At 35.7% G+C, this 23935-nt stretch overlaps 1 protein-coding gene across 9 annotated transcripts in view; it reads right to left on the minus strand.

Moving 5' to 3' along the window:
- Positions 1-23935, minus strand: part of LOC135198194 (glutamate receptor ionotropic, kainate 2-like) — a 394828-nt gene that overhangs the window by 57629 nt on the left and 313264 nt on the right. For 6 of the 9 annotated variants that reach the window (XM_064225768.1, XM_064225771.1, XM_064225764.1 and 3 more), the window contains 3 exons: positions 10383-10640; positions 1762-1879; positions 1446-1525 (listed from right to left, as the gene is read on the minus strand). In XM_064225768.1, the coding sequence (XP_064081838.1) occupies positions 1446-1525; positions 1762-1879; positions 10383-10640 (456 nt within the window). Of the gene's footprint in view, positions 1-1445; positions 1526-1761; positions 1880-9332; positions 9591-10382; positions 10641-23935 lie in introns of all 9 variants that reach the window. The other 3 variants (XM_064225767.1, XM_064225772.1, XM_064225765.1) reach the window with 1 other exon arrangement.

Below are 23935 nucleotides of genomic sequence, written 5' to 3' on the forward strand. Positions count from 1 at the left end.
GTTGGCGGAGGGGTTGTATCCAGTTGGGTGGTATCCCAGGATTCGGCTGCAAGTACTCAACATTCGTGGGTCTCACTGATCAGATGGGTTGATGTTTGGGGACTGTGGGAATTGGGTCTCATTTGGAAGGCCTTGTTCAATAGGTGGCATGATTGATGTCTATGAGCAGCCTTTTTGGATACTCTTGTCACTACAAAGCCTTAAGATCCAAGCGTAAGAAATATGAAGAAAGTATGATGTCTGGTAGCAGGGAACGAACCCGAGCAACCATAATCACGTCGTGATTATGGTTGCATGCAACCATAATCTTTAGATTTAGGAACAGTTGTATTTAGTCCATTGTTCATGTCTTTCTATAAAGCTTCCTCATGAGTGCAAGGAAGGGATATATAGTCTTTTGAGACTGTTGGTGGCTCTTTAGCCCTCAATAGGCAAGACAATAGTTAATCCACTTATCACCAAGGTTGTGGGAAAACCAAGCTGGATCTACCGGATCATAGGAAGATGTCCTTGTGCTCTTAGGGAAGAGTGAGTAAGGGGCTGAAGCACCAAAGTGAGGCAGCAGTGGCGCTTTGGTTGGTAGGATATGGCTCTATTTAGTCCATTAGGCACCAGAATATTATGCAATAAACCATACTGGTCGAGCTAAGCGTACAAAAGTGTCTCGGAATTAATAGAATTATTTTAGAGATCAGGCCCACTTCTGATAATATGCAGATACTTAGGTAAAAGTAGATCAACAAGTAGGAGGCTAAGACCCAATGCCAGCTGATGTCTGTGATGCATAAGCATTTGCCTGGAAGTGCCAAGAAGCTAGGTCCTTACTTCCTCTTACTCGCACATTACCCAGGTCATGCACAGATGTAGCAAATGGATGATACAATAAAGAGCAACACCCTAACTATTTACGTACACACATTTATTCAAAAATTCCTGGACAAGAAATTCCTGTTTGAACTTACGTGAATTCCTGAACTTTGGAAACAAATGGCTCGAAGGCTCCCTACTCCACCGACGTTCTCAAATACCTTACACATACTCTATAAAATTGGGGATGCAATTTAGAATATCTTAGGCAGATAGGCTCATAATAAACTAGTCAGAATGACATCTCGACCAGATAAGTTTTAGATAATTTTTTTTTATGCTCTGAGATCAGACAATTGTTTTAAGCAATCCACGCCACCGGAATAGGGTCAATCTACAATTGATCACTGTACATGTTATCATTTGTTTTTTACAGGTTAGATAATGTATAAATTGCTTTTAGATTAGAGGATAATACGTAGTTCAGAATAATTTACGGTTCCACCGCGAGGGCATTACAGCCAGAATGGCAGTATTGCATCATAGATCAGGTTCCTCCACAATCAATCATGATGAGAAATTCCATTTGTCTGTTTATTAAGTATTAAGAACTCACGAAATCAAGTAATAGTACTCACCCTAAAAAAGGCCATTGTAGATCCTCCCTCCAAAGTACCGTATTCTATCTCGTTTTGCTCTGCCAGATCTTCTGCGCTCTCTGCAAGGTAGGGAATGAAAAAAATGGTTGATAATTTATAAAACATTTAAAGATCAAAATGCTGTTTCGTATACTCCATGGAATGTTTACTGCTGCTTTAAACAAAAACGTATATACGTGAATTTAGTTTTACATGAGAGAGAGAGAGAGAGAGAGAGAGAGAGAGAGAGAGAGAGAGAGAGAGAGAGAGAGGTGGGGAGGGGGCAGGTGATAATATGTTGTGCTCGTGAACATACCTATAGGAGTGATCATTCTCTCGACGGTCAAAAAGGCAGCGAGGTTTGCCGTGTACGACGAGATGATGATTAGGGTGAAGAACCACCAGATGCCTCCGACAATCCTAGTTGACGCTGCCTGCGGCAATGAGGGGATTAAGATATTCTGATTACTCATAGGTTTTCATATTGAAATTGTTATCATGGTATAAAGCAACACCTATTAAGCACACATACACACACATAATATATATATATATATAATATATATATATATATATATATATATATATATATATATATATATATTATATACGTGCACGGGTGTGCATTTAATTTGTAGTTAATCACACTAAAAGTAAAATGAAATGAGCATATATATATGTATATATATATAATATATAATACGTATATATATATATATATATATATATATATATATATATATATATAATATTTAATGTCTGTATGTATATGCTTATTTTATGTGTATTTTATACGAGAATCAAATAGCAGTCGAATAACAGGAATGAAAAGCTAACTATTAATTTGAGAATATTCAAATACTTCTTCTCGGGGTCCGATTTTCATTAACAAGTAAATTAAAAACAAGTGCACTGTGGAGGAAACAACGATAAGGGCTCTGAGACTTAAAGTAATAGATGAATGGCGAAAATGAATGACAGGGATTTGATAACAACATAAATTGGAAACTTTGGTAAAATAGTTTTATTCATGTACACGTTTACGTTTAAATCTAATAACTACTTATGCAACAATGCAACCAACATTTACATCATGATCATATTTATATATATAAATATATATATATATATATATATATATATATATATATATATATAATATATATATATATATATATATATATACAGCAACTGTTTAATTCTAACGGAAACAGTCTTGCAGACCGTACAATGTTTATTTTATTAATAATGAGATAGCACATTTTAATTCGCTACTGAAAACAAATGTTAGGCTACCATAGAGACACTGTAAGCACCTGTTTCTCTCACTGCAGAATGATGAAGAAAAATTGGACATCTGATAAACATTCATATTTTATGCTAAAATAAAAATAAAAAGTTGATTTGTGCTACGACTACTGTGAAATTCATGCATTTCCTGCACCCCTTATGAGTGATGCAACGTAAATCAGCGTCAGTTGTTCGAGGTTTATTAAAAAAAAAAGAGACATAGATGAGTAAGTTTGTGTGTCAAACAAAATTGTTGGTCTTAGACCACTCTTGCAAGCAGTATGAAAAAAATCTTTGAAATATAAGGACGACGGGTTTCATAATTGATAAATTATTTTGAATTGAGAGGAAAATGGTTGTTTTCTCTTGGTTAACAAAACCTTATACTTCTACCCTGGAAGTTGTCTCTTGGTCAACTGTTTTATTTCAAGAGAGGTGCTTCAGACTCAAGATGAAGCCAAAAAAAAAAAAAAAATTGTTAATTTTTCTGAGAAAAAAAAAATTTCTCCCTCACTGACCAACCGAAGGACTCGTCACTGAAATGAAATAAGGAGATATTTCTTTGATTTTAATAAAACGTCAAAATTTCCAATGACAGGAATCTTTTGACACGGAGAAATTTCTCACTCAGCAGTGAGATCCAATCAGTTCTATTCTTATTTTGTATATTTTAAAAACTGAGGTGAGAATTTTGATTAGAATGACAAATTATTATGGGATCCACATTAAATTTTCAGATATCAGTGTCATCTTCATTGCTCAGAAACCTGGGTCCTTACAACATGGTAGTCTTATCAGGAGGTTCTCCCGCCACCCCACATTCTTCCTGGATTTGCTGTCATTCTCTGGCTGTTTGCATTTTCTTGCTTTCATCTCAGCAGTTTTTCATGAAAACTTAAAAAAAAAAGAAAATATAGAACATCAAAACATTAACCAAAGATTAAAGGAAGAGAACTCTACAAAAAATTTGGCATGAAGAAAAGGGCAGGGCAACTCCTCCATCAAGGATGGGTCTGTTAATATGCTAATATTTTAGCTACTAGACAGGGTAAACAAGCAAAGCCTTAAGACCTCTGATACCAAAAATTTAGCTTAAAATTTTTATTTATCTATTTACTTTATACACAATTTTTTCTGTAAATAACATGAGTTCACTAATCGTAAAGCGCATGCGAGAGAGAATAAATAGCTTGTGGGCTGGGAAAAATGCCTTGTAACTCTGTTATGTTGATCCGTTTTATTTTGAAAATGAAAACTACTTCACTGCTCCCTAATCTGATGCCGCCGTTACCAGAGAATTTGGGTAAATTTTGACTATTCTAAAACTCCTGAGTAGAAATGAGACTGAATGAGCATCCTAACCATTAATTGAGCAGATATTCTGCAGGGCAAAAAAAAAAAAAAGAGAAAAAAGACTCATGACTGAGAACATAAATATTTTCTCATGCTTATAATTCTATGTAGTTACCACTCATTAGCACTTTTCCTTGGCTTTAAAATTCATCCAATCAATGGCCAGTTCTTAGAAAATGAGATACAGAAGTAATAGAGGTAACTTAGAGACTAATCTCCTATTAACTAAGAGTATACAGTGGATGAAGGCCTTTGGGTTTCCAGTTCAGTCTATTGATGCATCAATAGTAGTTCTCAAGGTACAAAGGTAATGGGGGTTGGGGGTGGGGGGGTGGGACTTGCATCATTGCCTTCAGAGGAAATGAGATCCTCTGGTTTCAAGCTCTATTCTTGTGCTGACTCCTTAAGCTAAGAAATATTAGGTTCACATTCAAGGCGCATCCGTAACATACAGTCAAGAGCAGGCTAAAAACAGTCCTTAGACGTCCGTGGCCACAGTGATGTCATGGAGAACCCTAGCCAGACTACCATATAAGAGTATGCATAATACATCTATTTCACCAACACTGGATTCGCTGTACAGTTGACGAAGGAGCATGGACGGGGAGACTTTGGTACTTCCCAGAAATCGTCAAGGGCATTAGGTGATAGACAAAGAGATGATAGCACAGAAATTGCTTTAGCTACAAATTTTGAGTGTTCAACAATATGCTGTTCCAGTCTCTCTTACTTGTTTTATACTTCAGCCTTTCTAATCCACAGATATGACACAACGCTCAAGCAATCTAATCAGTCCTTCATACCTATCGGGATTTTTTGTTTTCCTTTGTATTGGCTGAATAACTCAACTTATATTTTATAAGTAGGTTTGTTATCACTTATTATAAGTAAATCAAAACAAACTTGTTTGCAGAAAATGTGCTTGGTTTGATCCTCCATATCTGTCAAAGTCCTATAGACTTTTGAGAGTTCTGGAATCTAATATTACTTTATTTTGCACCATAAAGCTTCTATTCTCCAATTATTATCCCCGCCAAAACCGTTGTTTGACTATGCTTCATAAATCTCACTTCAACCTTTAAACTCGTTTTTTTTTAGGTTTTTAATTTTGATATTTTCTACTTAATTTACGGATTTGCAAACTGTATTTTCCTTTCCCTGCGTCTTGTCATTATCCTTTGCTATTCCCTCAACAATATGCTAAGGTTTTGTGACTTGGAAACTTGAATGCATCCTACAGAGATGGTCTGTCTCATCAACACTTGTGAAGAAGTTAATGAAGTAGATTATTTTTGTAATACCAATGAAACGGAACAATACTGACCATCTAGAACATCTGAATCACACAAAATTTTCTCCACTGTTGAGTGTTCTTATCACTGTCACATGTCTGCCTCATTCACCTCTACCTTTTTCCAGCAATGATAGTAGCTACAGTAAGTGGCTAGCTGACGCGAGAGCCCTTTTCTCATATTTTCCTTGGGGACTGCTGCTTTGGATGTCATTGAACATTGGCATCATGGCATCTACTCCTCGGTTATTGAGTTATACGTCCTTTTTTGCTGATCAAACTTTCCTTCCATCAAATAATTAGTATGGTCATTACGTTAGGTCCAGTGATTAGGTGGTTCAGTTATTCCTGGTTTTCTCTTCCTTGCTATTTTTGTCATCTACTGAAAAAAAACCGGTCTTCTGTTAGATACTTCTCAACAACTGCACCTCCATCTCTCCTGTGCCTATCCAAAAGGAGCTGTAGCTTACTTTCTTTGTGAAATGGTTGCTTTATTTAGCTCTCATTTTTCAGAAAAATTTTCTTTAAATTATATTGTTTTCATGATTTTTCATATATATATTTACCAGAAATTCTCTATGGTTAAGGTCCTGAGGTCCTTCTTAGCTTAGGGGAAAAAGAATAAGAAGAAGAGGAAGAGTTGGTAAAGATGGGATAACGTAAGTTGCAATACGACGAATGATTCCTCTATAGTCTCGTGCTTACTACAATATTTCCTATGCATAAGGAATCTGACCTGAATTATTTTCCCGCAAAAAATTCTCAGAATTTGCAAACGAGGAGACTCCTGGACATTGCCATCTGTTTCTTCCCAGCCGTTAAAAACAGCATTTATCTTTCTCCTTGGGCATTTCCTATGTCTGGTCTTCCCAAAGAAAGATGGCCGGTTATAATCCCTTCCATCCGACTATAATCCTATTGCTTCGGTTTATACTGCTGAAGAGTCCTTAAAACTAAGATCAGTCCTCAATTTTTAAAACTTTGAATATAACTTTCTTTCCAATCTCTAGCATGGATTTCTCAAGACAAAGTCTAATAGGAGCCTTCTTTTCTATCTCACTGATTTTTGGCCATTTTTTCAGTGAGGCTTTGGTGTATACTCTGTTAACTTTTTCGAAATTTCTTTAGGCCTGCATATCGAGCATCGCTGACTGTTCTACATCCGCTCTTCTTCCCGTATATGGTAGTGGTCCTCAGGCTTCTGATCGCTCACTTGTCTTCATCACTGTCGCTGATTTCATATTCCTTCGACCTCCGGCTATCTCTTCTCGATCAACGTGAGTTCGAATGATTCTGTCTTTATCCATCAACTCTTAATTTTGGGAGCATATGTCAGTGCGATGAACACGGTGAAAAGTTGCTTTCATTACTGCGTAACTTTCTGTCTGTCTTCTAGATGACGAGGATCTTAGCTAATCATGTCCTTAGAATCGTTTACTTTTTGAGAAAAAACAAATCCCATATTCAACAAATTTTCATCGACTGGTAGGAAAGCACACAAAATGATTATAGCAACGCTGTGAATCGTGTGAATGACAGGTAAATTCATCTAGAATTTAACATTTAACACATCCACGTTAAAAATACAAATCAATTCACTGAAATGAAAAAAGACAACAGATGACCTGCTTTTTTACAGTGTCAGCAATTTCCACAATTTACATAAACAATGACGATTACTTTTAACTGAATTCGTAACTAGACACGAAATCTCTTTGTATTTAAAATTTGTTATTTTGTCTGGATATGAAAAATCTTGCAGCAAACGCTTGTTTCATCAGGGTCCAGGGGTAGTAATATAACTTTTGAATTATTTCGCAGAATTTAGGTAGCCATGTCTATTTGATAAAATGGACACAACAGCAATAACAATCATTGAAAGGCGTTGAATAGACAGATTACCCTGACAAACTGCACACAGAATCAATTTACAAGGGGAAGCATTTGCAAGTGTGTCCAGAAACCCTTCACTATTAAAACAACATAGAAAACAAAGCAGGAGACAGTGTAATGAAAGGTGCTTACAATCTCTATGGCGAAACTTACACAGAACAGCAACACTTGTAATATTACAGATGGAGGAAAACATCAAAATTTTGAAGCACAAGTCACAAAACAAAGCACAGACATACAAAACAAAGCAAATCAAATATAAAAAGCGATGATTAGGCTTTATTTTTAGTTGAAATTCTAGTCGACAGACATTTAATACTAGTTATTAACAGATATCAGTGATCTAGCAGTTTCCTACATACTCTAGGGTCCGCTAGCCATAGATTCCACTGACCACAAACCGATTTTCATGCATGAGTTGTAGTTTGTTAAGTACTATATCTCATCTTCTTTATATTCTCAGCTTTCTGTGAATCAAGCGTCAATCCTTGATATCAAAAGTTTTAAGATGAAAGTGGTTGTTCAACTCTCTTTCATTTGTATAAGGATGTTATCAGATCCAAAGAGACACTCAAAAAGGAAGCTTTGCTGCTAAAATAGAAACGCATCATATAAAATAATGGCATTCAATACAAAAAAATCTTGTTTATCTGCGTCATGGAAAGTTATCAAAATGTCTGATTGAGAGTTAAGACCCAGCTGCAGGTTCTGTAGGGACGTTACAATTGCACAGAACGCTCTTTTTTCCGTAAATAACACGCCCGTTGTCTGAGAAATTATTCTGCAACATTTATAATCAGTTCATCTTAGCTTAATATTTGTAAATAAAACTCGTGAACATCATTATCTGCTGTCTCCGCAAACGTTTTGATTTGATAGGACCAATATAGCAGAGGTCTCTTTTCTGTTACGAGTTCTTCTGTTCGTAACAAACATAGCAATTCAGTTCACGTAATATACGATTCTGTTGTGTTCCTTTACTCGTTATTACAGAATGTATACTTTTCAAGGATTATTGAAAACGTAGACAAATCTATTCGAATTCCCAGTAACGCATTTTATCTTTAATAGAGCAACTTCGTTATGCTAATCCTTTCCACATTGTCACTTCCTTTCACCACATAAAATGCAGATCAAAATCAACTAGACGAATTTTAAGCCTTGAATAAAATACTTAGCTGTTTTTACCTTCCAGTCTGAAAAATATCCAAAAAATTCAAAATGATCTAGAGTGTTCTGTTGATAAAATACCACGTCAGTTGTTTTTGGTCATGAACTTGGTGACCTATGGGCTACTCTTTTATATTACTGGTTTTTTACTGGCATTAGCAAGTAAACGAAGTTTGTCGATAAAATGATCTTACTAAGAACAGACTAGCATTTCAGATCAGTATACATTTCAGGAGGGTACATTTTCGGGCTCTTCTTCATCGGCTACAGGGTCTTTATCATGGCATTTTCATATAAATTTAAAAAATGAGGTTCCGTTGTCGTACATAGGTTGGGTAACGTCCATTGCCAATATGAAGGATTACAAATATTCGTTGACAACAAACGAGTATTCTATAGCGTATTACTTCCATCACGTAACGTAAAATAACGTTAGAATTACCACGGTCATGAATAACCGGATTACGTCAAATAAATAAACTTTAACAAAAGAAAAATCTTATGGCAGAAAAACATGCATACGTATAAAATTATACGAACATCTGCAGTGACATTATCAGGTGCTAACAGTCACCTTGACCAAAAGCAAACTAACAGTTTATTCAAATTTGGAGGAGGGCGTTCTATAGAGATGCTTGATCTCAAAGCAGCAATAAATATACTCTGGTCAGACTCAAGTGGGTTTTAAACAAGAATGAAAGAGCATCAAGAATATAACTGCAAACTTTAAAGGATCATGAACGAACGTGATTAACGTGAATTTTTAAAAGATTTCATTGACAAGATAAAGATTTGCATGACGTCAAAACTTTGGCCAGCATCTTCATATGAATCCCTGCTTGATACAACTGTCAGAGCTTGGTTGGTGTCAAGGTGAGTCTCTAGGGTACCTTAGGGTTCAGGTCAGATCCTTGCTGCATGAGAGTGCCAATGGTGAACCAGAAGGAATTGCCCAGAGTGAAGTCGTTTTCCATGATTTCGTTGTTGTGATGGCACGGGTTGGGATTTTGCCATTCATACGGGGAAAACCTGGCCACAATGTAGATGGTAGTGGACACTACGATATAGGCAGCCAAGATATACAACCAAATCTCTACTGCCAATGGATTCATGAAACTAAATAGTCTCGTTGGGATTTTCTGTGGTACCTATCACCAGGGAGGTAAAAGGAAAGTGAAGAAGGCGGGTTACTACCTGGACTAACTAGAAACTTTTTACAGGTCACTACAGTGATCCCTGGATTGACTACTGTGGAAGAGGATTGACAGCTCCCCATACATCGACTCTACAACCTGCAAAGGCGAACGGTTTTCGTTACCGGTTAAGCCATCAGGGTGGCGGGATTCCTGATGGATTGGGCAGTGACAGGGTTCAGTTATAACTTCAGTGTTCTGCACTTCTCAGGCTTGGAGCATGGTAATTCCCATCGTTTTGGGGGGTTGTTACATTAATAAAACAGTGAAAGCTAGATTTTTGTGTGTGATATGTCTGAGAAATACACGTGCTCAGCTCTTCCAGTGTAGTCATACATCTGCCGAATCAGTCAGTCATCCCTAGCCCTCGGTAGCTGATGTTCCAGTTAGGGTGAAAGACTTAGAAATCTTTTGAGGAATTTGAGATTTTCTCTCACGCTTAGATCACGTCAATTTAGAGCCAGTGCATCCATACCTCGTTTAAAAATGCACATTGACCACTTTTCTGCGTGTTTTCATTAGATTTTTAACAAATATTTTCAAGGTATTCATTAATGTTAACGAAGCGCTGAATATCAAAGTAGTCAAATGAGGACGAGTTTAACGACAGTTTCAATGTCGTTATGTGGAAGAAAATGCAAAAGATCTCTACGAATGTCATCCCACTAGACAGGACCACCGAAGAATCATTACTGTGATTGCACATCGTTTCTTTCGTTCCCCCTCGATGTTCACAATCATATTTACCTTAGGATTGAGGCCCGACCCTTGGCGCAAAAGGGTGCCCGTGATGAACCAGAAGGAATTGCTGAGGGTGAACTGATTCTCGACAATGTCACTGTCGTCGTTGCAAGGGTGAGGGTTGTTCCACTCATAAGGGGAGAACCTTGCCATGACAAACATAGTGAAGGACACGAGCAAATAGGCCGCTAGGACATACAGCCAGATTTCCACGGCCAGAGGATTCATGAAAGAGAACAGCCTTGTGGGTTGGCTAGTCGGGATCTGCAGAAATCATTGAGTGAGTGAATGGGAAATTTTATCACATTGATTCAAAAAAAGGGAAAGTAATACAGGGTTTTAATTGGTTTGTATAAACAGCTGACCATCGTGAATCCCTTGAGTTCTGAAAAGGAAAAGAAGATTAAACCACATTATAATTAGGTGATGTTCACGAAAAAAGCGTTAACGTAATTTATACAAGGCGAAGACATACATCGTACAATCCACTCATAGATCATGTGAATCATTCAGTGTTCATAATCCCTTCCCATTTATCAGTAACTAGTAACCAGAATTACGATCACTAACAATACAGCCTCTCTTTAGCTAAGATCGTTGGAAAATAATCAAAGATCTACAAACAGGAATATAACACTTCTATTCTTATTTTGCATAGTTTCATTACTTTATTGGGTCCAGTTTCATGGGCACTCAGTTTAAATGCTTCTGTAAAGTTTACACTTTCTTTAAAAAATGCGCAGAACTTTTCCCTGTGAACGCTAAGCAAGATTCAGTTGTTTGGGTTTGCTGTTTTTCATCGGCGTTCGTAGATCCCGTGAACATTCTAACATTGTTTTTGAATGTTCCAGTGAGTTATCTACAGTACAATGTCACGCTCTTTAGTAAAGTAAGAAATGATTGTCATGAAATTGTAACCCGGGGAAATGCTCGGGAGTACGTACCATATATCTACATGTAAATATATATATATATATATATATATATATATATATATATATATATATACTATATATATATATATATATATATATATATATATATATGTGTATATTATATATGTATATATATATATATATATATATATATATATATATATATATCATATATATATATATATATATATGTATATATATATGTGTGTTATAATATATATATATATATATATATATATATATATATATATATATATATATATATATATATATATATATGTATATATATAAGTCATATCACATTACCGTGATTTTCATATAACATATATCGAGCTACAATGTCCTTTAATATCTAATTCGCTCTACCTCGGAATTAAATATATTTTCATATATGCTTAACCGAAGGGGAATTTTTTCTCGATAATAGATTTACCTGTACTTGGACGCGAACGCATTAACCTTTAGCCTCTCGCCGGTGGTTGAAGTGGTATAGCTTCCACTGACGTTCCTGGATTTATTATTGTACCTGCGTTCGCGCCAAGTACAGGTAAATCTATTATCGAGAAAAAATTCCCCTTCGGTTAAGCATATATGAAAATATATTAATTTCCGAGGTAGAGCGAATTAGATATTAAAGGTTACATTGTAGCTCGTATATATATATATATATATATATATATATATATATATATATATATATATATATATATATATACCTACATGTATCAGTGATAACTGTAATACTGAATTTCTCGGGAATGTCATATTTGATATCCAAAATAACTCTTAATCTTACTTGTCTACTTGAAACTACTACAACACAGCAACAGTACTTGGGGACATACTGAAATGAAAAAATAATCCATCCCATAATTAATACTATATATATATATATATATATATACATATATATATATATAATATATATATATATATATATATATATATATATATCTATATATATATATATATATATATACTATATATATATACATATATATGTAGATATATATATATATATATATATATATATATATATAACGTATCTATATATAGTATATATATATATATATATATATATAAATACGTATCTATATATATATATATATATATATATATATATATATATATACATATATATATATATATCATATATATATATATATATATATATATATATATATATATATATATATTATATATATTATATGTATATGACTATAATAATATTATATAGTATAATATAAATAGTATATATTATATAATATATATATTATATATTATTATTATCAAATAACGTAATCTATATATATATGATATATATAAAATATATATAATATAACTATCTATCTATATATATATATATTATTATTCTATACATAATCTATATCCCTATATATATATAATATATATCATAGTCAGATATATATATATATATAATATCTTACAGTAGTATATATCTCTATGTATAAATATATATATATATATCCTTATATATATATATATAATATATAAGTACATATTATGTATATATGTTATGATGTAATGTATATTATACCCCTATATATCACTACATATATCTCCTATATACTCGTATCTCATATATATAATATGATATCATATATATATCATATATATTTACATCCGGCTATACTAAATCAAGTAGTACTATAAGATGAATTATTTTATCTTTTAAGTAAATCCCCCAAGTACTGTTCCTTTATTGTAGTTTCAAGAATAGTAAAATGTTCCATATACTGTAATGTTCTAGAACTTCAAGTTGTTGGTTTCAAATAGGCACTCAGCTGTGATAAATTCATTGTTTATAAGATCTATATCTCATCTGAAATCATGTTTTATGGTTTTCTTAGAGTTTGAATAAACTTGTTATTCGAGATGTTTTCATGCTGGCCAAGTTGAAGAAGATTATGTAATGCCTACTCTGCGGGAGCCTGTGTGTGCTCATGCCAGGATTTTTAAGAACTAAAGTTGAATGTATATATAGTGGCACATGGTTTATGTAAAGAAGGAAGACAAGATAAGAGAAGATAGGATGAAAGGCTAGGCGAGTCAAGGAAGTCACTGGTTCCCATTCTTCATATACAGATAGAATGAGCAAAGAGTGCTTACATTTGGACGATATTTTAATATCACTTCAAGAGTAGGGCCATTCTAAGGGCAACCCCTGATAGACCACTTCCAAGCCTAAAGTTTACTCTTTACTGTTGAGTATTTCAGTATGGTAGTGACAGAGAAGCAAAGCCTGTAGAACTGGCCTAGATGGGTTTAGAAGGTATGGTATTATGGAACTTTCTTAATGAACCACAAGACCTATCCTGTGCAAAGTGACAATAGGGACCGACCAAGAAACTGCAAGAGCAGGAGCTGAGATGTAGATGACAAGACTGAAAGACAGAGAGCAGAGGCTGAAGGACAGAAAGCAAGGGCTGAAAGGTATCATGAACATGAAGTCCAGGTGTTAAGGTTAAAGGCAGAAATTGGTACTGGCACTCCAGAGAGACAAGCAGGCAGCAGAGCACTGGTAACTGCAAAGACCAAATTATGCAGATTTGGTGGGAATGTGGACATTCTCATCAAAATGTTTAAGAAGTTTGCTGAAAACTAAGGGTGTCCAAAAGATGAGTGCATAGTTGTCTCAGTCCATTACTGACTGGTAAGGGTCTGCAAATTTTATATACCATGCCCTACAGTCAAACCTTGAACTATGAGAGCCTCAAGTGAGTGCTTTTGAAGAGGTATGAGATGGCTAAAGAGGAATTTACAAAGATATTCCAAGAGACTAAACTAGAACAAGGCGAAACTGCACATCAGTTTGTAGTTAGGTTATAAAGATATTTCAATAAGTGGATTGAAATGGCTTAATGCAAAAGCACATGTTCGACCAAATGGCACCATTCCTCGGGGAAAGAATACCAAAGGATATTGATGAGACACTAAAGCTTACTGAGCATCATTCTGAAGCTTGTGGGATAAGTTTAGTAGATCGTCATAAGCTAATAAATCAGTCTAGTGGGTGTATCCAGAAACCCAAGGCCTACAAGGCAGTAAGCAGAAGATACACAGGAGTGAAGTAGGTGTTTTAGGGGTCACAAACTAACACACTTAGCCAAAAACTATGAACTTATCAAGAGTGATATCCAGCAGGTGTTCAAGCAAAAGACTGTTGCAGCATTGAAACAACAGATGGACGTGACTGCTATCTTGTAAAGATGTTGGCAGCCCAGCTGTTGTGTTAGATTGCGCAGATCTGAGGAGCAGAGAAAGAGACATCATAACCTACAGTTAGTGAAGGTTATATAGACATGGAGAAAGTAGCAGTACTAGGAGACACAAGTTGTACGAGTACAGTTGTACTTAGAAGTTTGGCAACTGAGGAACGAGTGACCAATAAGATGCGAGTATGCATTCACTGATAGGAGTATCCAAAGATCAATTTTGACACTGTACTATGCAGGAGAATTGCATGTTAAATCCATGGTAATCATATTTATGGGGAAACAATTCTAGGTATAGAGAACCATGAAAAAATTATTAAAACTGAGGCTGAGATGACCAAGAAAGCTACAGGGGCAGATGATCAAAAGAATAAGCTAGAGGAAAGTGATGTAGATATGGATTTGAAAAATGTTAGTACTGAGGTAGTAGTCGTTGTGACCAGAGTCCAAGTCCAATGAGAGGAACACATCAAGCCAGGCAGTCATTTCTAGCATCTTGCTAAAAGAAGCAAAGAATAAGGATCCCAATCAAGTCAAGCAGAAGACAGGACCAAGGGTGAAGGAAATTTTAAGTTAAAGGTTATTTAATGGCATATTATGTAATTTTTTCAAGGGCAGGGTAGCAAGAGAAAAGTGAAAAATCCTACTTCTGGAGACATATCAAGTCGAAATAATGAGCCCTGAGTATAATTCCATCTTAGTGCTAAGAAGACAGTTGACTGTAAATGCAAGAGTTGCATATGTCACCAGATTTTTCAAGTCCTGTGACATTTGCCAGATGACTGCACTGAGTGGTTGTAACAATATAATACCACTAGGGATGATGCTATTCATGGAAGAATCATTTGAGTATCTGACTGGACAAGTTGTCACAGAGGGACAACAGTCGCAGGCTAACAGTGGTGGACTTTACTTTGAGATACTCAGTCAGGCGCACCCAAGCATGCAGCAGAGGCATTGCTCAAAACTTTCAGTAGGATTACCAATGGAAATGCTCAATTATCAAGGTACTGAGTTTCATTCTGAAATGACAAAGGACATGAGCCATCTGGTGAGAAGCTTGGCTTGTAATCTAAGATGTAGTGGAGTGTGTGGAATCCATGTTGAAAAAGATGTGCTAAGGACTGAGACTATCTACCAATAATCTTGTTCATGTTTTAAGATGTATTGCAACTCAGTACTGGATTTTTACCATCAAAGTTACTATATGAGAGGACAGTGGTAGAATTGATGTAGCTTATCAAGGAGTTATGGACCAGACATTGTGAGGATGAAGTACATTACACCTACCATTGCAATTTGAAGCTGAGGAATCAACTGAAAAAGACATGTCGACAAGCCAGGGAGAGTTTTTATGCCTCCTAGGGATGCCAGAAGAATCAATACAGCAAGAGGACCAGAGATTACCCGTTCAAATGGGACAGGAAGTGTAAGAGTTATGACCAACATAAGCAAGTAAGCAGTGAAGATAGCCATATGTAATTAATGGTGTGGACTACAAGGTTGATATCAGTGAAGAACTAAGGAGTGCATGCAAACATCCTAATTGGCTACAATGAATGGGAAGTTAATGAAACAGTAGCCACTGTTGTCAAAGAAGACAGATTCCTGAATACTGCCATCACTGATGAGGAAACCAATCAGTGATATGGATGAAGTCTGATTAGAACTTTGACAACAGAAGAAAGAAAAGATATACCTAGATGTCAGTATTTGTAACAATCTAAGCTAGCAGCAAGAGAAGCAGGTATTGCTGGAAGAACATCTAGACATTTTAACCTGAAATACAGGAAAGATTTTACTAGGAGAACACTGCTCTAAAGTAATAACAAAATAGCCACTCAGATCAAAGATGTATCATTTACTGAATGCTACCAGAGAACTGATCCAGGAAGAGGTTGAGGAGATTCTAGATATGGGAACCATCGAAAGTTCAACTTCTGCATGCTGCCACCAATAGTGATGGTAAGAAAGGAGGATGGATCAAGCAGGTTCCGTGTGGATTACCATTAATTAACCACTATATCCAAGTATGGCAATGAACCAATGAGATATCCGAAGCCTATAATGGTAAAACTTTATGAAAAAAATGTTTCATCAAGATGTTTGGATATTTGCAGATGATTGTATATTGACAGATTCCGATGGGAGAAGCGTCAAACGAGACATTAGTCTTCACAGTGTTACATGGATGTTAAAAGTTCAAGAGGATGCCATTTGGATGAATAACTCACAGCAACTTGCAACAAGGTAATGAGGAAGAAGACAGCTGGAGATAAGAACTTTGACCATTTTTTGGGCAAGATGTAAACTCATAAAGCATCATGAGAAAAACACATCATGGGACTCAAAGGCCCGAACCAGAGAGTGAAGAAAAAAGGACAGACTATCCAGTCGTCGAAGTGTTATATCAGAAATAACAAAGTGAAATTTTTTGGACGTAAGGTCAGCTGTAAAAATATGTTAATTATGATTCTCTTGAAGGTTTAAATGGTGTATTTATATGCGGTATTTCCATGTTTTAAATCTTGACCAAGATTTAAAAAGTCTACTCTGTAATGTGTGTGCGTATCTGCCAGAATTATAAAGAGCTAGAGGCAATCATAGATATATTTCAACTAGCAGCTGGTATAAAGAAAGAAGATAAGGCAGAAGTCAACACAAGGCAGGGCAAGTCTCTAGCTGTCATACACACACAGGGTTTTCAGCTCACATGAAATTTATTTTAGCCATTTCCTTGAAGAGAGGAAGTCTACTAAGGGTAGTACCTGATAGATCTCTGTCATGAGTGCGATCAGCCAAAAGATGAATTATAATCGAAGGTTTAACGTCATTTAACTTCCAGTTTTTAATGGCATTAGTATAAAGCCATCAGCCACTGCCTTTGAACAAAATCCCCGTGGGCCAGTTCTTGGGATGATACTGCTTAACAAGTTTAATGTTATCAGTGAATCACGTTTCTCGGCTCTCGTAGGTCTCGCTATAGGATTTGTCCGTCTGCAGGGATCAGCCTTTGAGAATAAGAATATTGGCAGTAATATAATAATTTTTCCAATCAATAGTATTGATAGCAAATTAGACGTTTTAATTAACAATGGTGACAGTACTGATATTTCTGTCAAGGAGGGAATAAGGCAGGGCATAAATGAGTAAATCAAAAACAAACCTTTGAACACAGAATAGAACAAATAAGGAACATTAATTGTTTGAGGGAATTATATTAATGTAAAGCCCGCCACTAAAGTTCAGTTATGCTTGCGCAGTTATAACTGAACGTTAGTGTGGACAACCTGCACAGTTTTTCTGGCCTGCGCAGGTGGCCTGAGTAAAAAGCTTATCTCAATCGATGAGCCGAGAGCCAAATGGCTGCGCAAGCATACTGCAATGTTAATGTGGTGGAACGTGGAAGCAACTTTTTTGGCTCAGTTCGCTGTCCGTCCGATGGAGAACATGTACCAATCAAGAACAAATAGTTGGGTTTTTTAAACTGAAAAGTGTTTATACCTAAACTGATGATATATTGGATTTACTTCTGTTTTAAATAATTGGTACAGATGTCAGAATGATATATATTTATATAATTTTTCCACAGAAAAACAATTGTATATCATGAAGGCTGAAAGTGGCAGCATCATTGCTGAATGTTTGTAGGTTTCATTGAAACCTACTATATGACTATTGAGACTTTGCTTTGGCAAGTAAAATCCAAAGGCTATCGTAACAGATAAACCATATATACTATACGCAAGTCAGTTTTCCAATGGAAATAAATATTTATTATGACAAAATAATGTAAAACAAGACTAGGCATATATGCGTCTATTCATGATTATGCATCATGTATGTAATTCATTTTTAAAATGAGACCAAAATATTATTCTACTGTCTGATGAAACAAAACCAAAATATATTGGACTATCTCTCTTTATTCATTGCTAACATCCAACGGAAGTTCGTTTTGAAATGAAGTTAGACTGATAATCAGCACACTAATGAGACATAGGAAGACGGTAGTAAACTATGGATTTTCATTCAGTGTAGCACGTCAAAGAGTCAAACTTAAAATGGGAACAAATCAGTAGTAACCCTTTTTAATGAAAGAAAAAATATTAGATCTATATGTGTCAACTTTGAAATGAATGCAAACGATTACGAACTTAAGTAATCTTTCCATGGAACTCTTCCTTCATTCATAAAACATTCCAAAAACATTATGAAAGTCATTAGGGCCAAATTTAAACTCTTAAAAATTCGTTTTTTTCAACCACTCCCTCACTGGACATCTTACTTGACGTTTGTGATTTTTTTTTATGATGTCAGCAAGGCAATTACAGCCAAAGCAACGTGTGCTGAAGCCGTGGCTGCTACGGAGGACTGAGGAAAAGGACTGTATCGTTAGTGGCGAAGTGCGCAGTGACTGTGCAGTTCTAGCTGCTCAGGCATAACTGAACGTTAGTGGCGGGTTTAATTCAGGAACATCTAATAAACTTTGGGGGCCTTTCCTTAAAATTTTAAAAATTGCTTTTGATATTGATAGTATTCAAATGACAACTGTCGAAGAAAATAAAACTCTTACACAATTGTTACTAAAAAAAATGATGTCTTAAAAACAACTTGATAACGTGCAAATCATTATGTTCATCATGATAAACAATGCTGTAGTACAGTCATTTACCGTGTAGATGTGACTAATCCTGAGGCGTCTCCTCTCCCGCCTATTACGTGATCACGTGTAGATTAATTAATACTGTTATTATGAATGGGATGCAGTTGTGTTTTTACCAATATTACATATCATTATCTTATTATCACTGCCTCCTATCATAAACCATTCCATCATTTCTAGTGTCATTTATATGTTATCATATAATTGTTATTACTATAATGAAGGTTATCTCTTCATTGAGTTACTCTGAGGGATGTGAATAGAAATGGGATTTTAATAAGTAGGTTTAGCTCGAAATGTGCGATGTTCTTCAGTACTTCTGGAAGGGGATGTTCCGCTGTGTGATCCCTTTTCGGCACTATGTGTATCTTTTACTGATGCTATGCCTCTCGCAGGATGGGAGGGGGTGTCCACTATACTTACTATCCCCTCACCAGTCACAATTCCAATTCAAATTTGTCATCACAGAGTCTTTTGCTGTTACCGTAACAGTGCGAGATGCATGCCTTCATTGCTGACTTTTTATAGTTTGCGCACACACACACACACCCATGTACATACATATCTATCTCTCTATCTATCTATCTATCTATCTATCTATCTATCTATATATATATATATATATATATATATATATATATATATATATATATATATGCCACCTTAACTTCTCGATTACCCGACATTTTGGATACCCTGCAAAGTCCCTGATCCAAAGAAAGAACCAAATGAAGATATTTTGAAACCTGGGTTGGATTCCAACCCAAGCATTCAGAATACCAAAATGAGGTAATTTCTTCATTTGGATCTTAGGCTCTATAACGACAAACACATCCAAAGTGTGAATAAAACGAGAAGTCAAGAGGGCATTGGGTTTACATATATATATATATATATATATATATATATATATATATATATATATATATATATGAATAATTATCACATCACTGTGATTCATATAAATTATTCTAGCTACAAATGTCCTTCAATATCTGCCTCGGAATTGATATATTTTCATATATGTAAACCGAAGGGGAATTTTTTAGTTGATAATAATTTCGTCCTCTCGTGGGTTCGAACCATCATCTAGCGGACGAAATCACTAGTGAGCCGAATCGATAACGTCACTAACGTCTTGATTTCGCCTCTTTCTGCTGGACGGTGGTTCGAACCCACGAGAGGACTATTTATTATCAACTAAAAAATTCTTCTTCGGTTAACATATATGGAAATATATTAATTGTGAGGTAGAGCGAATTAGATATTAAAGGACATTTGTAGCTTAATGCACACACACACACACACACACACACACACACATATATATATATATATATATATATATATATATATATATATATATATATATATACGTATATGAATATATATGCATTAAGCTACAAATGTCCTTTAATATCCAATTCGCTCTACCTTACAATTAATATATTTTCATATATGTTAACCGAAGAAGAATTTTTTAGTTGATAATAATTTCGTCTTCTCGTGGATTCTAACCAGCGCACAGAAGTGAAATCAGATCTTCAGTGATCTTACAGACTCGGCCAACAAGTGAGGTATAAGTTGATACCAATACAGACCTTACAAATCACTGTCGAACTCACTGAAGTCCTGATTTCTCCTCTGTGCACTGGTTCGAATCCACGAGAGGACGAAATTATTATCAACTAAAAAATCCTCCTTCGTTTAACATACATAAAAATATGTTAATTCCGAAGTAGAGTGAATTGGATATTAAAGGACATTTGTAGTTTGATGCATATGTATGAATCACAGTGGTGTAATAAAAATTCATCATACGGCTACGTGCGGCAAACGTACGACTTAGTTAACATGGCAGAGGTGGGTGGATATCGATTCGAATTACAAATACCCGGGTTCGACAGTGATTTGTAAGGTCGGAATCGCTATCAACTTAAACCTCACTTGTTGGCAGAGACGGTAACTCAGTGAAGTCCTAATTTCTCTTCTTTGTGCTGATTCGAATTCACGAGAGTTCGAAATTATTATCAACTATAAAATTCCCCTTCGGTTAACATATATGAAAATATGTTAATTCTGAGATAGAGCTAATTGGATATTAAAGGACATTTGTAGCCTAATGCTTGTATTTATGAATCACGGTGATGTGATAAAAAATTCACACACACACACACACACACATATATATATATATCAGTTGCGGTGCAAACAATGCCTTTTTTCGAATTATTTACACTTTGGAAACACTTGTCACTTCAAAGCCTCACATCCAAATGTAAGGAAATGAAATATAATTCAGAGATCCTTAACAGGAATCGATCTCTCCTCCAGAGTATCAGAACGAGATGACTTGATCCGCTCGCTATAAAACTGTAATGTTTACGTCCATGAGCGCCAAGAGCTACTTCCACTTACGGCGGGGAGGGGTGCAAGTTGTTATTAATAAATTGCAAAAGACGTGGTTCCAGCAAATAAGCCTTATGTAATGTTATGGAAACTGTCAATGGTTGAAGAGGTGAAAAAAGACAGATGAGGAGGCTTGTCAAGGATGCCTTCAGCGAACGTGTTGAGGAACTCAGTCAAATGAGGAGGCAAAATGAAGAAAATAAATTGCGACACTTTAGTCGGTAACTGAATTTGGGAAAAAACACAACGCAGCTATAAGGAAAGCAACAACAAACATAAGAAAACAAAGTGACGCAGTGTGGAAAATGCAACACTATAGGCTAGCTGATACACTGATGATGATGATATACCGAAGAGCTAGAGCATAAAAAACACTGACCATTGCACATTGGGAAATGGAAACTGGATTGAATGTTAAGTTTGTTATCGTTGGTAATACACACATTGTCATGAAACAGGGTTAATAAATAGTATTTAGATTGGTAAAATAAATAAATCTGGGAAAACTGGGTGCAATTTCAGTCAAGCAAAAATGATGAACAAATCAGCACAATTGAGGTATTCACGGAGAAAAATGAAAAAATGGAAGCTATGAGTCAACAGTCTGGAAACGATCCGGTTCCAAAGTAACAGGAAACTAATTACGTAGACATCTATAAATGAAATACTTTACTTCTAAAATCGAGGGACCCTACAGAAGAAAATTGTTATGTAGGCGATTGGAGAAATTCTAGCTCGGAATTTCAGACAGAAAAAACAACCACAAGCTGCATGAGGAAAAAGGGCTGAATGAAAGCGAAGAAGAGAGTAGGACCACAAAGAACATCATCACGCAAGGTGATGAAACAGAGACTATAGAATATGAGGTTACACAATATCTTAAAGGCAAGAATCGTTGGCTAAAATTACAGTAAGAAGATGAAAATAGTTTCCTTCCAGGAAGTAGTAATTCTGCTATCCTAAACCAAAGAGAGAATATATAAGGTCAGAAATGACACACGACAGATCAGATGAAAAGGGACAAAGGAATGCGTACGTGATCAGAAACTAAATGTACCCCGTGAGCGCTGTAGTGTCTGACAGATACCACGTGATATAATGGCCTACATACCAAAACATTGGACACGAGCAAGAAAAAATAAGCTTCATGACCAAAAAGAGGGAAAGACTTTAAGTAGTGGGTTTTCCCTCTGTTTGGTCATGAAGCTTATCCTGTTTTGCTCATGTCTAAAGTTTTGGCATGTAGGCCATTAAATTATCACGTGCTATCTGATCAAATTCAATGGCATTCTATTGAACGTCCAATCATTGTAGAGAAAAATGATTAGAATAAGAAAACACTACATATTCAGACAGATAACTAATGGAAAATTGGACGAGCAATGATTACGTACATGGTACCCAGACTACTCATTCAGTTGCCCTGAGAACTTTATCAGAAAATGGGACCTTATTAGACAATGACTATCAAATGTAAAGCATCTATTTGATTGTAATTATAAGCTATTCACTGTACCTAAGAAATTAATGGGTTCGGTCAGATGAACTAAACGAGGGCCGAAGGGGAAAATGATGATGCAACTAGATGAAAGGAAGGTCAAATGTCGGAAGACATTTTCGTGCTCTACTTTCCTCATTGTCTTTTGTGCTGAACTCAACTCCAAAAGGAAAGTGGAGGTGGGTGGAAAATATCAGTTATCGCTGCTAACGATTCGGTCCCGAGTGGTATCGAATAATACTGACGTGATCACCATTAAGAAAATAACGCTTTGTGTCACTCTGAAATCTCAGGGTACCCGCGGAGATGTAGACTTAATTGATAACGGCAAAGAACAAATATTTCAACTTTTTCTTGAGGCAGAGATTTTTTTTCCTATAAGATATCGATAAGAACATCAAACTGTAACGGGAGAAAAATGAGATGAAACATATTACTAACAAATAGATATCTCATACAGATCTGTTCATAAATAAAAAAAAAAATCTGCATGTTTGTTTAACACTAAGAGAGAGAGAGAGAGAGAGAGAGAGAGAGAGAGAGGAGAGAGAGGGTAAAGTGGCTGGGGGGCGGGGGGTTGTTAAGGCTGGCCGGGGGCCGGCTAAGATCCAACCATGCAGCTGTAGAGCGACACGGTGAAAATGATTTTCCCGGAGTAGTCGGATATAATCAAACTTGACTTCACATTCGTTTTTCCTTTGCAATGACACCGACCTCTCTCGCAAAATCGGAATACGTTGCTCATTATTTTCCCCCCCAAAAAGTGAGTCCATATTAAAAGTAAGGGTTGATAAGACGACTCTTCGAAACGATAT

This window comes from Macrobrachium nipponense, chromosome 21 (assembly GCF_015104395.2).
Source record: "Macrobrachium nipponense isolate FS-2020 chromosome 21, ASM1510439v2, whole genome shotgun sequence".
NCBI classification, from domain to species: domain Eukaryota; kingdom Metazoa; phylum Arthropoda; class Malacostraca; order Decapoda; family Palaemonidae; genus Macrobrachium; species Macrobrachium nipponense.